We start from the raw sequence: 13,235 nt of genomic DNA on the forward strand, positions 1-13,235 counted from the left end.
CTTGGGCCCCTGCACCCACGTGGGAGACCCAGAAGAAGCTCCTGGCTTCAGATTGGCACAGCTCCGGCCGTTGTGGCCATTTGGGGAGTGAACCAGCAGATGAAAGACTCTCTCTCTCTCTCTCTGCCTCTCTGTCTCTCTCTGTGTAGCTCTGACTTTCAAATAAATAAATAAATCTTTTTAAAAAAATATTTAAAAAATATTGATAACTGCTTACACTTAAATTTTTAAAACTTCTGTACAAATAAAAAAGATCCCAGTAAAAGTGAACAGCAGGTCTTGTCAATATGTACAACCAGTCAATTGTTAGCATCCAGAATTTCCAGAGCTGGAGGCAGCTAAGGGGAGGCAAACCCAGAGTTGCTTTTTTCTAATGGATGCAGCCCCTGAGCTCCTCACAGGAAAGGAAATGGAAAGCATCACGAACATGACATCCTCGTCAACTTAATACCTGTGTTACGTGGTGTTCTCAGGACTGGTAAGAGGGACGCTGTTGGCTTTGCTGTGTGCTGTGGCACAGTGAGTTAGGCCGCTGCCCCGGTTACCTCCACCCCTTATTGCGGTGCCAGTTCGAGTCCCAACTCCTCCACTTTCAGTTCAGCTTGCAGCCTGGCCTGGGGGGGCAGCAGGTGCTACTTGGGAGACCTGGATGGAGTCTGTGGCTCCTTTCTTTGGCCTGGCCCTGACCTGGCTGCCACGGTTATCTGGGGAGTGAACCAGTGCATGAAAGATCTCTCCCCTCCTCGCCTACTCCCCTACCCTATCCCCCTCTGTTTTTCTGGCTTGCTTGCTTCTTTTTTTTTTTTTTTTTTAATCATGGTGTTTGATTTTTTAAAGATTTATTTAGCATTATTTATTTATTTTTTTAATTTTTGGCAGGCAGAGTGGACAGTGAGAGAGAGAGACAGGGAGAAAGGTCTTCCTTTTCTGTTGGTTCACCCTCCAATGGCCACTGCAGCTGGCGCGCCGCGCTGATCTGAAGGCAGGAGCCAGTGCTTCTCCTGGTCTCCCATGGGGTGCAGGGCCCAAGCACTTGGGCCATCCTCCACTGCCCTCCCGGGCCACAGCAGAGAGCTGGCCTGGAAGAGGGGCAACCGGGACAGGGTCGGTGCCCTGACCGGGACTAGAACCCAGTGTGCCAGCGCCGCAGGCAGAGGATTAGCCTATTGAGCCACGGCGCCAGCCTTTTAGTATTTATTTTTTTAAAGATTTATTTATTTTACTTGAAAATCAGAGTTACACAAAGAGAGGAGAGGCAGAGAGAGAGAGAGGTCTTCCATCTGATGGTTCACTCCCCAATTGGCCGCGACGGCCGGAGCTGCGCCCATCCAGAGTCAGGAGCTTCTTCTGTGTCTCCCATGGGTGTGTAGGGGCCCAAGCACTTGAGCCATCCTCTACTGCTTTCCCAGGCCATAGCAGAGAGCTAGCTAGGAAGTGGAGCAGCCAGGACTCGAACTGGCATCCATAGGGGATGCTGGCACTTCAGGCCAGGGCGTTAACCCGCTGAGCCACAGTACCAGCCCCTATTTAGTATTTATTTAAAAGAGCTACAGAGAGGGAGAGACAGACCTTCCATCTGCTGGTCACTTCCCAAATGGCCGCAACGGCTGGAGCTGGACTGATCTGAAGCCAGGAGCTTCTTCCGGGTCTCCCACGTGTGTGCAGGGCCCAAGGACCTGGGCCGTCTGCTGCTGCTTTCCCAGGTGCATTTGCAGGGAGCTGGATCAGTAGCGGGACCCAAACCAGCAGCCATATGGGATGCCAGCACTACAGGCAGCAGCCTCACCTACTGTGCTACAACACCAGCCCCGTAAATAAATGTTAAACAAAAAGTCACATGTGGCAATTTGACGTAGGAAGGTGGACAGGAAGTCTTCAGTAATAAAACTAAGTGCATTTCAAATGTAACTGAAAATGTTTGTTTTCATTTACCTGATGGCAGAACAGGGACCGTCGTTGCGGTACAATGAGTTCAGGCAGAGTGACAGAGGGCCAGGTCTTGCATCTGCTGGTCCACAGCCTCCTCAGGTGGATTAGCAGGCAGCCTGGTCGGAAGTGGAGCAGCCAGGACTCAAACCAGCACTCCTAGGGCATGGTGGCGTTGCAGGCTGCGGCTTGACCTGCTGCGCCGCAGTGCCCGCCTCACGGGTGCGGTGTCAGTGAACACTCGGCCGACCTGGCCGGCGCTGCTCTGTGTTGGACGTCGTCGAGGCTGTCAGTGGTTTTGCTGAGCGTTGCCCAAGTTGTTTGCGTGCCCGCTCCTGCTTCTGCTGAAGTGAGTCGGAGGGCAGTGCTGGTGTCTTTGAATTCTAGAACGTGTGCGTGTGGGCGTTCTTGTGCGAGGGGTTTGGTCCGCAGTGAGTGAGATGTGGTCTTTCTCCTAGAGCGTCCCATCCCCTTCGATCACATGATGTACGACCACCTGCAGAAGTGGGGGCCGCGGAGGGAAGAAGTGAAGTTTTTCCTGCGCCACGAGGACTCCCCTGCCGAGAGCAGTGAACAAGGTAGATGAGTGCTTTCTTCCTCGTTTGTTGATTTTGCTGTAGATGTTAGGAAAAAAGGATACATGTCAAAATAATTAACACACAGACACCCACCGCGTCCCCTTCACTCCTGTGATAGGGAGGCCAGGGGTTACGGCCTTCGGCTACACAGTGCAGGTCACAGCACGCTGGGAAGCAGGCTCTCCTTCCGGCCCAGGGCCCAGGGCCGTCAGGAAGGGCACTCAGCATAGACAGGAACATGGTGCTGAAACACACAGGTCTTCGAAATAAAAAACATGAAAATTAGAAAATCCTTGGGGAAGCAGCTCTGTAGCATAACTGCTGAAGCTGCCACCTGCAGTGCCGGCATCCCACACGGGTGTCCGCTCAAGTCCTGGCTGCTCCTCTTCCCATCCAGCTCTCTGCTGTGGCCTGGGAGGGCAGTGGAGGATGGCCCAAGTGCTTGGGCCCTGCACCCACGGGGGAAACTTGTAGGAAGCTCCTGGCTTCTGGCTGTGGATCAGCCCAGCTCTGCCTTTGTGGCCATTTGGGGAGGGAACCAGTGAATGGTAGACCTTTCTCTGCCTCTGACTCTATACCTCTGCCTTTCAAATAAATAAATCTTAAAAAAATTTTTTTTTACTTGCCCAACAAACAGCCAATACAGAGTGGACAAGGCTTTCTAGTTGTAACACTAACCCATAGGACAAAACTGATGAATGAATGAGAGAGCCCTCATCCCCGGGTTCACTGCGCAGGGGCCTGGGAGCCAGGACAGGTCTCTGGGCCTGTGGCGGGGCCCGGCCACTCAAGCCGTCACCTGCTGCCCCCCAGCGTGCACATTAGCAGGGAGCTGGAACGAAGAGCAGAGCTGGGACTTGAACCCAGGCGTGCTGATAGGGGAGGCAGGCGTTCCCACCGGGCTCCCTGACCCCTGAGCCAAACACTGGTCCCAAATGAGTTCAACAACAACAGCAAATACAGATGTCAGCACACAGTCAGGTGTCGGCACACAGTCAGCATCTTGAGCCGAGTCAGAAGAGGAAGTAGAAACGGAGGCAGCACTGCTCGCTCTGCTGCAGAAGCCCGGCTTCCCCGACGTGTGGAGAGTGCTGGAAGATTGATGGCAGAGAGCTCCGTGCAACGATGGGGAGGACGCGCACCCACCCGGTCCAGAGGGGAGAGACGCTCAGGGCCCTGGGGTGCGCGCCCACCCGGTCCAGAGGGGAGAGACGCTCAGGGCCCTGGGGTGCGCGCCCACCCGGTCCAGAGGGGAGAGGCTCAGGGCCCTGGGGTGCGCGCCCACCCGGTCCAGAGGGGAGAGGCTCAGGGCCCTGGGGTGCCTGCAGGGTGTCGAGGCGTACTCCTGCAGAAGCACGTGGGAAGCTGTGCTGATGCTGCTTCCTACTGAGGTGTTGGAGATCGGGACCACGGAGTGGGCTGCAGTCGGCAGACAGCTCTGAAACCACCAGTCTCGCTGTGAGAGTTTGTCCTGAAAGTGGGCCTGGGCGTGAGCGGCTCAGCTGTGCCTGTGGCCGCACCCCTCCTGGACACGCCCAGTGAGCCCAGCGTGGTGCCTTTTGTGTGACAGGGCAGGGTGACCGTGGGGCAGGTGTCGCGTCCTTGGAAGGAAGGATGAGACACTGGGTGGAGAGCTGGCCACCGTGAGCTGTGGGAATGCACTACGTATTTTTGAATTAAAATTTAAGGGAAATAAAGGCATCTTTTTTTCTGAACATGTGTACACTGTACAGCTAAGAGAACCATTACCTAACAAGGTTACAGGTATTTCTGGTGCTTAAATGAATTTTAAAGGAGATCTTTTTGTAGCAAGGAGACTGTATTCCCGGTTACCCTTTGTGTTCTGTACTGAAGGACACTTTCCCCTTGGATGCACTGCTTTCTTCTTTGACATACTCTCTGCTCCCATGTGGTTCCCACGGCACATGCTTGTGTCTCGGTTTCACTCCCCAGTGGCTTTAGTGAGGGCTGTGAGGCCCCAGGCTCAGCTCCACATCCTTGGGACAGGGACAGCCCTTGCCAAGGAGGTCCCTAGGTGTGGACGAGCCACTGCTCGGAGCTGAGCTCTCCACCTCGCCGTCCCCTTGCTGTACTCACACAAGTAGAAACCCTTGTTCACTTTCAGTGATGGACTGTGCCTGCAGGAGCCTGGTGTCCCAAGAGAAGTTTTTTGTTTTTGTCTTTCTCACGTCACAAAGTTAAAGATCGGAAAGGAGTCTTAGAGAACCATCCAAGGTTATAGGGAAGGCCGCAGTGTGTGTGTGTGTGTGTGTGGTGAACGGGCCCAGTGGGCGACCACCCATGTGGACACAGCAGAGCACCAAGAAGAATGGGGTCTCCAGGGGAGAGGGCAGAGCCTCTAGATCCTGGCAGGTGTTGGGGTGACCCCCAGGGAGGTATGAGGCCACAGGGACCTGCCTTCCTGACCGGGGCTGGTGCAGGAGGTAGGTGAAGACTGGAGAACCTGTGGCCCCCCAGCCCTCAGAGTGAGTTGAGTTGTCATTGACTCTGTCTCTGCCCCCTCTCTGGCCCTCGCTCAGAATCCGCCTCCCACTGCTGTGATGTGCCAGGGCCCCCTTCTCTGCCTGTGCTGATGGCATCCCACCCACCGCAGCTGGCGGAGGAGGTGATGGAGAGAACACTGGCTTCGGCCTCTGTTCCCTGGGGGGCTCCTGCTCTGCTCACAGACGTGTCTCCCACCCCGTGCAGGACCCAGACTCGGGTTTCTTGCCGAGGGCAAGACTACTACCACTGCTGAGTCTTATTGGAAGGAGATTGTGTTTGGGTAAACGCTGTGTGTAGGGCTACAGGACGTGACAGGAGGTAGAAGCCACCCCTTGACTAAGAGGTGAGAATTGCGTCCTCGGAAGCAAAGAGGAGGGCGAGCGAGCGAGGTCCGTCTCAGTCCCCTCTTACTGCTCGCTGCACTCGGGAGCTCACACAGCCAGCGGAGAGCACAGAGCAGGCCCTGCACGCGTGTGGTGAGTTAGCAGGCGCCGCGGCTTCAGTCCCCAGCGCACTGTTCACTTAGGGCCGGGGACATCCCTTCTCTGTCTGCGTGCACAGTGCCCATAGCGAGGTGAGGGCTGACGAGGTGTACGTGGGAAGTGCTTGGTGCATAGCAGATGCACCGAAAGCTGTCTGTCTGTGATTCTCTCCGAGCTGCCAGGTCATCAGGTTTCCTTCTTCCCCTCGAGGAGGAGGTGGGACTTGGTTTAACTTGGTTTAACTTTAATGTATGCGATGGCATCCCATCCTGGCTTCTTTTTTTTTTTTTTTTGTATTTATTTGAAAGAGTTATAGAGACGGAAGAACACACACACACACACACACAGAGCTTCCATCCACTGGTTCATTCCCCAGATGGCTGCAGTGGTCTCAGGCTGAAGCCAGGAGCCCGGAGCTCCTTCTGGGTCTCCCGCGTGGGTACGGGGCCCGAGCACCTGGGACATCCTCCACTGTCCTCCCAGGTGCATTAGCAAGGAGCTAGATTGGGCGCAGAGCAGCCAGGTCTTAAACTGGTGCACACATGGGATGCCGGCATCGCAGGCAGCAACTTCACTCACTGCGCCACAGCACCAGCCCCGTCCTGACTTCCTGATGGTTGTATGGAAGAGGTAGCAGTTGAGTAAAATTAAGCTAACCTGACTCCTTTATTCCTTGAAAATGCTAAAAATAACCAGGAATTTGCCCTGTGAGCTGTTAGAGGTGGCAGATGTCAGGGTCTGATCGTCTTTCCCATCCCCAGGAGGCTTTAAAAAAATACAAAAATACTATGTGTATATATGGTCACATGTATACATATGTGTGTGTGTATATATATATATATATATATATATATATTTTTTTTTTAAAGGCAGAGATACAGAGAAAGACACGGAGAGGAAGATGAAGATCTTCCAAGTGCTGGCTCACTTCCCAAATGGCCTTGATGGCTGTGGCCAGGCTGAAGTCAGGAGCCAGGAGCTTCCTCCAGGTCTCCTACAAGGGTGGCAGAGGCCTAAGCACTTGGGCCATCCTCTGCTGCTTTCCCAGGTGTATTAGCAGGGAACTGGATTGGAAGTGGAGCAGCCAGGACTCGAACTGGCTCCCATATGGGATGCCCATGTGGTAGGAGGGGCTTTACCCACTGCACCACAATGCCAGCCCCGGGAGGCTCTTTTAGACATGTCATGCTTGCCTGTCCTCAGACTGCCCCCAGAATCCAGTGTTTGCCTCATTGGGAGCGATATCACCTCCTTCGAGAGTAGTTTCAGGTGGAGTGATATATCTGTAAAGTGTGTTAACTTCCAGATTTTCCAGGTAATAAAACAGAAAAGAAAGAAAAAGAAGGCTTTTTTAACTTTTAAATAATTTAATAAATATCTATTTCCAAAGAAGCTGTTTTGAACAGTAGGTCCGGGCCCCTTGGAAGCCATGAGTGCAGCAGACTCTGGCGTGATGGTTGTCACCGGGCACCGAGAGCCAGGGCTGGGACCAGGGAGGAGCTGCCTGCAGCAGGTCCCAGACGTGGGTCTGTGCAGCCTGGAGCTGTGCCTGTAGAATCTTGCGTCATGTGGAAAATATGACGGGACCTACAGAGAATTTTTCTGTTTAAATTTGATGTTTTGTAAACAAAATTTTAGTTTTTACAAAACCACAGGGAGTTTATAAAAATGCCAAATTTAAGGTAGTGTCCCTGGTTCAACTCTTTTAGTGAAAAATCAGTGTTTAGCTTTCATTTTCTACTTTTAAAAATGCACTTATTTATTTGAAAGGTAGAGTAGCTCTCAGGGTGGGGTGGGGGTATGGAATCTGCCTGCTGGTTTACCCCTCATACGTCTGCTGCAGCTAGGGCTGAGCCAGGCTGACAGCAGCAGCCGGGAACAAGGTCCAGGTCTCACATGTTGGGGGCAGACCCCAAGTCCTTGGGCCATCATCCGTGACCTCCCCAGATGCAATCCAGGAAGCTGGATTGGAAGCTGATCAGCTGGGACTCCGGCCCATCTGATAAGCTCCGGCCCACCTGGGTGTTGTGAGTGGCACGTTAACGCACTTAATCACAGGCCCACCCCTATTTTGTTTTATTTTAGTCTCCTAAAATATAAAAACCTTCTTGAGAAATTTTAATTTTTAATTGTAGAATTTGCATTCTTTGCCGTTTTTTCAAAACTGTAACAAGAGGCTGGCACTGTGGCACAGCAGGTTAATCCTCCGTCTGTGGTGCCAGCATCTCATATGGGTGCCGGTTCGAGTCCCAGCTGTTCCTCTTTTGATCCAGCTCTCTGATGTGGCCTGGGAAAGCAGTGGAAGATGGCCCAAGTCCTTGGGCCCTTGCGCCCGCATGGGAGACGTGGAAGAAGCACCTGGCTTCAGATTGGCATAACTCTCGCCATTGCGGCCATTTGGGGAGTGAACCAATGGAAGAAAGACCTCTCTCTCCCTCCCTCGCACTGTCTGTAACTCTACCTCTCAAATAATTAAATAAAATCTTTTTGTAAAAAAACTAACAAAATAGAAGTTTTAAATTTTTATTTACAAGGGCTGGCACCATGGCTCACTTGGTTAATCCTCCGCCTGTGGTGCTGGCATCCCATATGGGTGCCAGGTTCTAGTCCTGGTTGCTCCTCTTCCAGTCCAGCTCACTGCTGTGGGCCAGGAAGGCAGTGGAGGATGGCCCAAGTGCTTGAGCTCTGCACCTGCGTGGGAGACCAGGAAGAGGCACCTGGCTCCTGGCTTCAGATCAGCGCAGCTCCGACTGTTGCGACTGTTTGGGGGGTGAACTAACGGAAGGAAGACCTTTCTCTCTCTCTCTCTCTCTAACTCTGTCAAAAAAATTCTAAAAATTTTTTTATTTACATTTTTGAAAGGCAGAATGACGGAGAGACAAAGACTAGACAGACAGAGGTTGTCCATCTGCTGGTTCACTCCTCAGATTCTCTCATTAGCCAGGAGAGGGCCAGGCTGAAGCCAGGGGGCTGCAGCCCCATCCAGGCCTCCTCTGTGGATGGCAGGGACCCTAGCACTTGAGCTGTCACTGGTTGATCCCCGGTGTGTGTCGCTGGGAAGCTACTGGGAAGTGGGACCAGGACTCAATCCCAGGTACTCCACTATGGGATGTGGGCATCTTCACACCCATCCCTCTTTACCATGTTTAAGTGTTACAAAGGTTTCTGATGTCAATTTCGAGATTCTGAGAATGTTTTGAAAAGATTTCATTTGAACAACTTCAAGTCTAAGATATGAATTGCGAGGGCTGGTGTGTAGCAGTGGGTTCGTTCCTGAGAGGAAGAGTGTGGTGGGGACAAGAGGTGTGGAGTCAGGTGAAAGCAGGCCTGAGGCAAGCAGCCTGCAGACTCGTTTACTTCAGTTGCTACAGCAGCTTATATAGCCAAGGTAGCCAATCTGGTCAAGGGGCGGTCTGTGCCCTAACCAATCACAGCCTGTTGCCAGGCAGTTTCCAAAGCCATCCAATCACAGCCTGTTGCCAGTCAGGCTCTGTTGCCAGGCAGTTTCTGAAACCATCCAATCACAGCCTCTTGTCAGGCTCTGTTGTCACGTGGTTTCCAAAGCCATCCAATCACGGCCTGTTGCCAGGCAGTTTCTGTTGTCAGCAGCCATCTTGGCATGACCTTCTCACCTTCCCATTCCACCACACCGGTGCTGTGGCGTAGCGGGTGGGGCTGTTGCCTGCAGTGCTGGCATCCCATGTGGGTGCTGATTTGAGTCCTGGCTGCTCACTTCCCATCCAGCTCTGCTGTGGCCTGGGAAGGCAGTAGAAGATGGCCCAAGTCCTTGGGCCCCGACACCTGCATGGGAGACCCAGAAGAAGCTCCTGGCTCCTGGCTTTGGATCGGCGCATCCGGCTGTTGTGGCCAATGGGGGAGTCAACCAGTGGATGGAAGCGCTCTCAAATGAATAAATAAATCTTTGGGGAAAAAAAAAAAAAGATGAATTGTAAACTTTCTTTCAGTGTGCCGACCCTTGACTTTCTGGGCCTGGGGCTTCACTGTCGAGTGCGCCATGTGTGTCGTGGAGTGAGCGCGGGTTCTGCAGTGTGCCGTGTGTGTCGTGGAGTGAGTGTGGGTTCTCCAGTGTGCCGTGTGTGTCGTGGAGTGAGTGTGGGTTCTCCAGTGTGCCGTGTGTGTCGTGGAGTGAGTGTGGGTTCTGCAGTGTGCCGTGTGTGTCGTGGAGTGAGTGTGGGTTCTGCAGTGTGCCGTGTGTGTCGTGGAGTGAGTGTGGGTTCTCCAGTGCGCCGTGTGTGTCGTGGAGTGAGTGTGGGTTCTCCAGTGCGCCGTGTGTGTCGTGGAGTGAGTGTGGGTTCTCCAGTGCGCCGTGTGTGTCGTGGAGTGAGTGTGGGTTCTGCAGTGTGCCGTGTGTGTCGTGGAGTGAGTGTGGGTTCTCCAGTGTGCCGTGTGTGTCGTGGAGTGAGTGTGGGTTCTCCAGTGTGCCGTGTGTGTCGTGGAGTGAGTGTGGGTTCTGCAGTGTGCCGTGTGTGTCGTGGAGTGAGTGTGGGTTCTGCAGTGTGCCGTGTGTGTCGTGGAGTGAGTGTGGGTTCTGCAGTGTGCCGTGTGTGTCGTGGAGTGAGTGTGGGTTCTCCAGTGTGCCGTGTGTGTCGTGGAGTGAGTGTGGGTTCTGCAGTGTGCCGTGTGTGTCGTGGAGTGAGTGTGGGTTCTCCAGTGTGCCGTGTGTGTCGTGGAGTGAGTGTGGGTTCTGCAGTGTGCCGTGTGTGTCGTGGAGTGAGTGTGGGTTCTCCAGTGCGCCGTGTGTGTCGTGGAGTGAGTGTGGGTTCTCCAGTGTGCCGTGTGTGTCGTGGAGTGAGTGTGGGTTCTCCAGTGTGCCGTGTGTGTCGCACAGTGAGCGTGGGTTCTGCAGTGTGCCGTGTGTGTCGCACAGTGAGCGCGGGTTCTGCAGTGTGAAGTATCTCGGTCCTTGTCTTTCTTTAGGTGGCCGTCAGACCCAAGAGCAGAGAACTCAAAGAAATGTAATGAACGTCCCTGGAGAAAAGCGCACAGAGAATGGGGTAAGGGCAAAGCAAACTGAGTTTTTAATTGCTTTTTGCAGGTGTTAATGAGTGTGGATTGTAATTTACTTTTCAAGAATTACTTTAGCAGTGGAAATAGTTCATTTCCGTTGAATATTAAAAGCATTGACAGACTGACAAGGAAGCAGTCCCGGTGTGGTTGTAGTCTGCGGTGGTCCATGACCCAGACGGACTGTCCCTCAGAGCAGGGGCCTGGGCTGGGCTGGGCTGGGCTGGGCTGGGGCGTCGTGCAACACCTGGCTTGAGGCGCTGTCCCTGTGGGAGCAGACGACTGCTCCGGACTGAGAGCCGAGCAGGCAGATGGGCTTCGCCTCTCAGTGCGGTGTCGAGTTTGAAAGACGAGGTCGGTGTGGAGATGAAGTCTGCCAAAGAACCGGCGCGTGGCGTGGCGTGGCGTGGCGTGGCGTGGCGGCAGAGCCTCTGCTACCCCTGCCCCCCTCCTGAGTCCTGGCTGCCCCTCTTGCATTCCGGCTCCCTGCTGTGGCCTGGGGAAGCAGCGGAGGAGGCCCAGGTGCTTGGGCCCTGCACCCACGTGGGGGACCTGGAAGAGGCTCCTGGCTCCTCATCTCTGTCTCATTCTGCTTTTTAAATAAATGAATACCGCTGTCTCTGCCTCTGTCTCTGTCTCTGTCTCTCCTCCTCTTCTGTCACTCTACTTTTCAAATCAATGAATCTAAAGGAAAAGAGTTGGCTGGGCGAGAAGCAGCCTCTGTTGTCTCTGGGGTGGAGTTGAGTTGGCTGTGGCGCTCAGGAGGAGGGCGTGGAGGGCTCAGTTGTTGGAAATGTCAGCGTGTGTGGGGAGAGTGAGCAGCTGGGGCGTTCCGCCCAGTTTTGTTTGCAAGTTTCGTGAAGCCTGGAAGAGTGGTTGCTTTCTTTCTCTGGCTCTGCTACTGATGGGGTGTATCACCCTGGGCGGGTTCCGCCCTACGTGGGCGTGGCGCTGGGTGAGACGCAGTGCGGAACACGGGTGTGCAATGTGGAGGCCCACGCAGAGCACTGCCTCCGGACGACTCGCCGGCCCCCTGTCTGCTGGTGGGACGCCGTCCTGGTTCGTTCCGCAGCTCCTTTGTGACGGATGTGCCTGTGTCTGCTGTCCCTGGGCTCCCTCTTTGAAAAATGAGGACGGAGCCTTCCCTTCCGGCTTTGTCAGGGCGCCAGAGAGCTCGTGGCCTGGCTGGATGGCGTCTGTGTTCTGTTGACTGTCAGTCGTCTGTACTCGGTCTGCGGCGAGCTGTAGCTTTACTGTTCTGGACCGCGTGGCTGCTGTCCACCGCAGAGCCGTGCGGCATGCTGGGTTTGTTCTCTCTGGTTTGGCTTCAGTGTTGTGATCCTCGGGCCACTTGGGTAGACATGCTCGTCAACTCCAGGTGACGGCGTCTCTTCCCTAGGCTCCAGTTCCTGCACACCATGCCATACATCCTCGCCCCCGGCTTCTCCTCTACCTGTCCAGGCCGCACGTTGAGCTCCTGAGAGTGTACCAGGCAGATCTGATCAGAAGCCCTAAGCAGTAGTGCCCCAGACCCCCGTGGTGGGGCGTCCCCCCCCCCTCCCCCCCCCGTGACTGCCTCTCACTGCCAGGTTACAGGCGTGCACTGCAGTAGGCATTCAGAGCTGTTACCTGGAGGAACTCGTGAGTGGGTGGGATGGTGTATGTGGTTCTGAGGGTTCCGCACCAGAGCGGTGGACCGGGTTTGATTGGTTGAGTCTGGTTTTCTTCCTTGATGAAATTATTTCTTGTTAGCATGGAGATAATGTATACATTTAAGACCAACAAAACTGAACCCAGAATTAAGATTGCGTTTGTACCCTTCCTGTGAGCTTGTAATTAGAGAAGCCAGGGCCGAGCTGGACGCGGCGCATCACAGAGGCCCCGTGTTTATGAGCACACGCCTGCCTCTCAGCCTGATCACATGCCGCCTCCGAGCATTTTGTTGTCCACAAAGCACGTTTGCATTCGTTTTTGTTTGTTTGTTTGTTTTGGACAGGCAGAATGGATAGTGAGAGACAGAGACAGAGAGAAAGGTCTTCCTTTTTGCCATTGGTTCAACCTCCAATGGCCGCTGTGGCCGGCTCATCTCGCTGATCCGAAGCCAGGAGCCAGGTGCTTCTCCTGGTCTCCCATGTGGGTGCAGGGCCCAAGCACTTGGGCCATCCTCCACTGCCTTCCCGGGCCATAGCAGAGAGCTGGCCTGGAAGAGGGGCAACCGGGATAGAATCCGGTGCCCCAACCGGGACTAGAACCCGGTGTGTTGGCGCTGCAAGGCGGAGGATTAGCCTGTTAAGCCACAGCACCGGCCCTGCATTCGTTTTAAGTTTGAGGCGGTCAGCACATCGTTCCCCAGAAACGTGTGTGTGTTCCTGGCTGTAGAATCATGACGGAACCTTCTGCCTCGGGGTGGGAGGTGAGAAGCAGCAGCAGCCAGCTGGGAGGGCTGGCCCTGCACTCAGCCCTCAGTGAGCAGGAGGCTGGGGCGGGCGTGGCTCTCAGAGATCTGCAGAACTGCCGGTCAGCAAGTCTGGCTAATCTGCACGCGGAGGCAGCTGGGAGGGCTGGCAGCACTCAGTGTCCGGTGCCGACGTGCAGCCGGGGAAAGGCAGGGCCCCCTCCCTTCCTCTCGGCCGGCCATGTGAGAGTCTCAGTCAGCTTTTAGTCCTGTGCGTCCAGGCAATCCCTCAGCTTTCGTGCGAGCGCTTCTTAGGTTTACGTC

The 13,235-nt window shown here is 54.4% G+C and overlaps 1 protein-coding gene across 4 annotated transcripts in view; it reads left to right on the forward strand.

Moving 5' to 3' along the window:
* The window catches only part of PPP1R13B (protein phosphatase 1 regulatory subunit 13B), an 87,433-nt gene that overhangs the window by 46,870 nt on the left and 27,328 nt on the right, over positions 1-13,235 (forward strand). For all 4 annotated transcript variants that reach the window (XM_062181069.1, XM_062181066.1, XM_062181067.1 and 1 more), the window contains exons 3-4: positions 2,385-2,504; positions 10,430-10,506. In XM_062181069.1, coding sequence (XP_062037053.1) covers positions 2,385-2,504; positions 10,430-10,506 — 197 coding nt within the window. The remainder of the gene's footprint in view (positions 1-2,384; positions 2,505-10,429; positions 10,507-13,235) is intronic.

This window comes from Lepus europaeus, chromosome 22, assembly GCF_033115175.1.
Source record: "Lepus europaeus isolate LE1 chromosome 22, mLepTim1.pri, whole genome shotgun sequence".
NCBI lineage: Eukaryota > Metazoa > Chordata > Mammalia > Lagomorpha > Leporidae > Lepus > Lepus europaeus.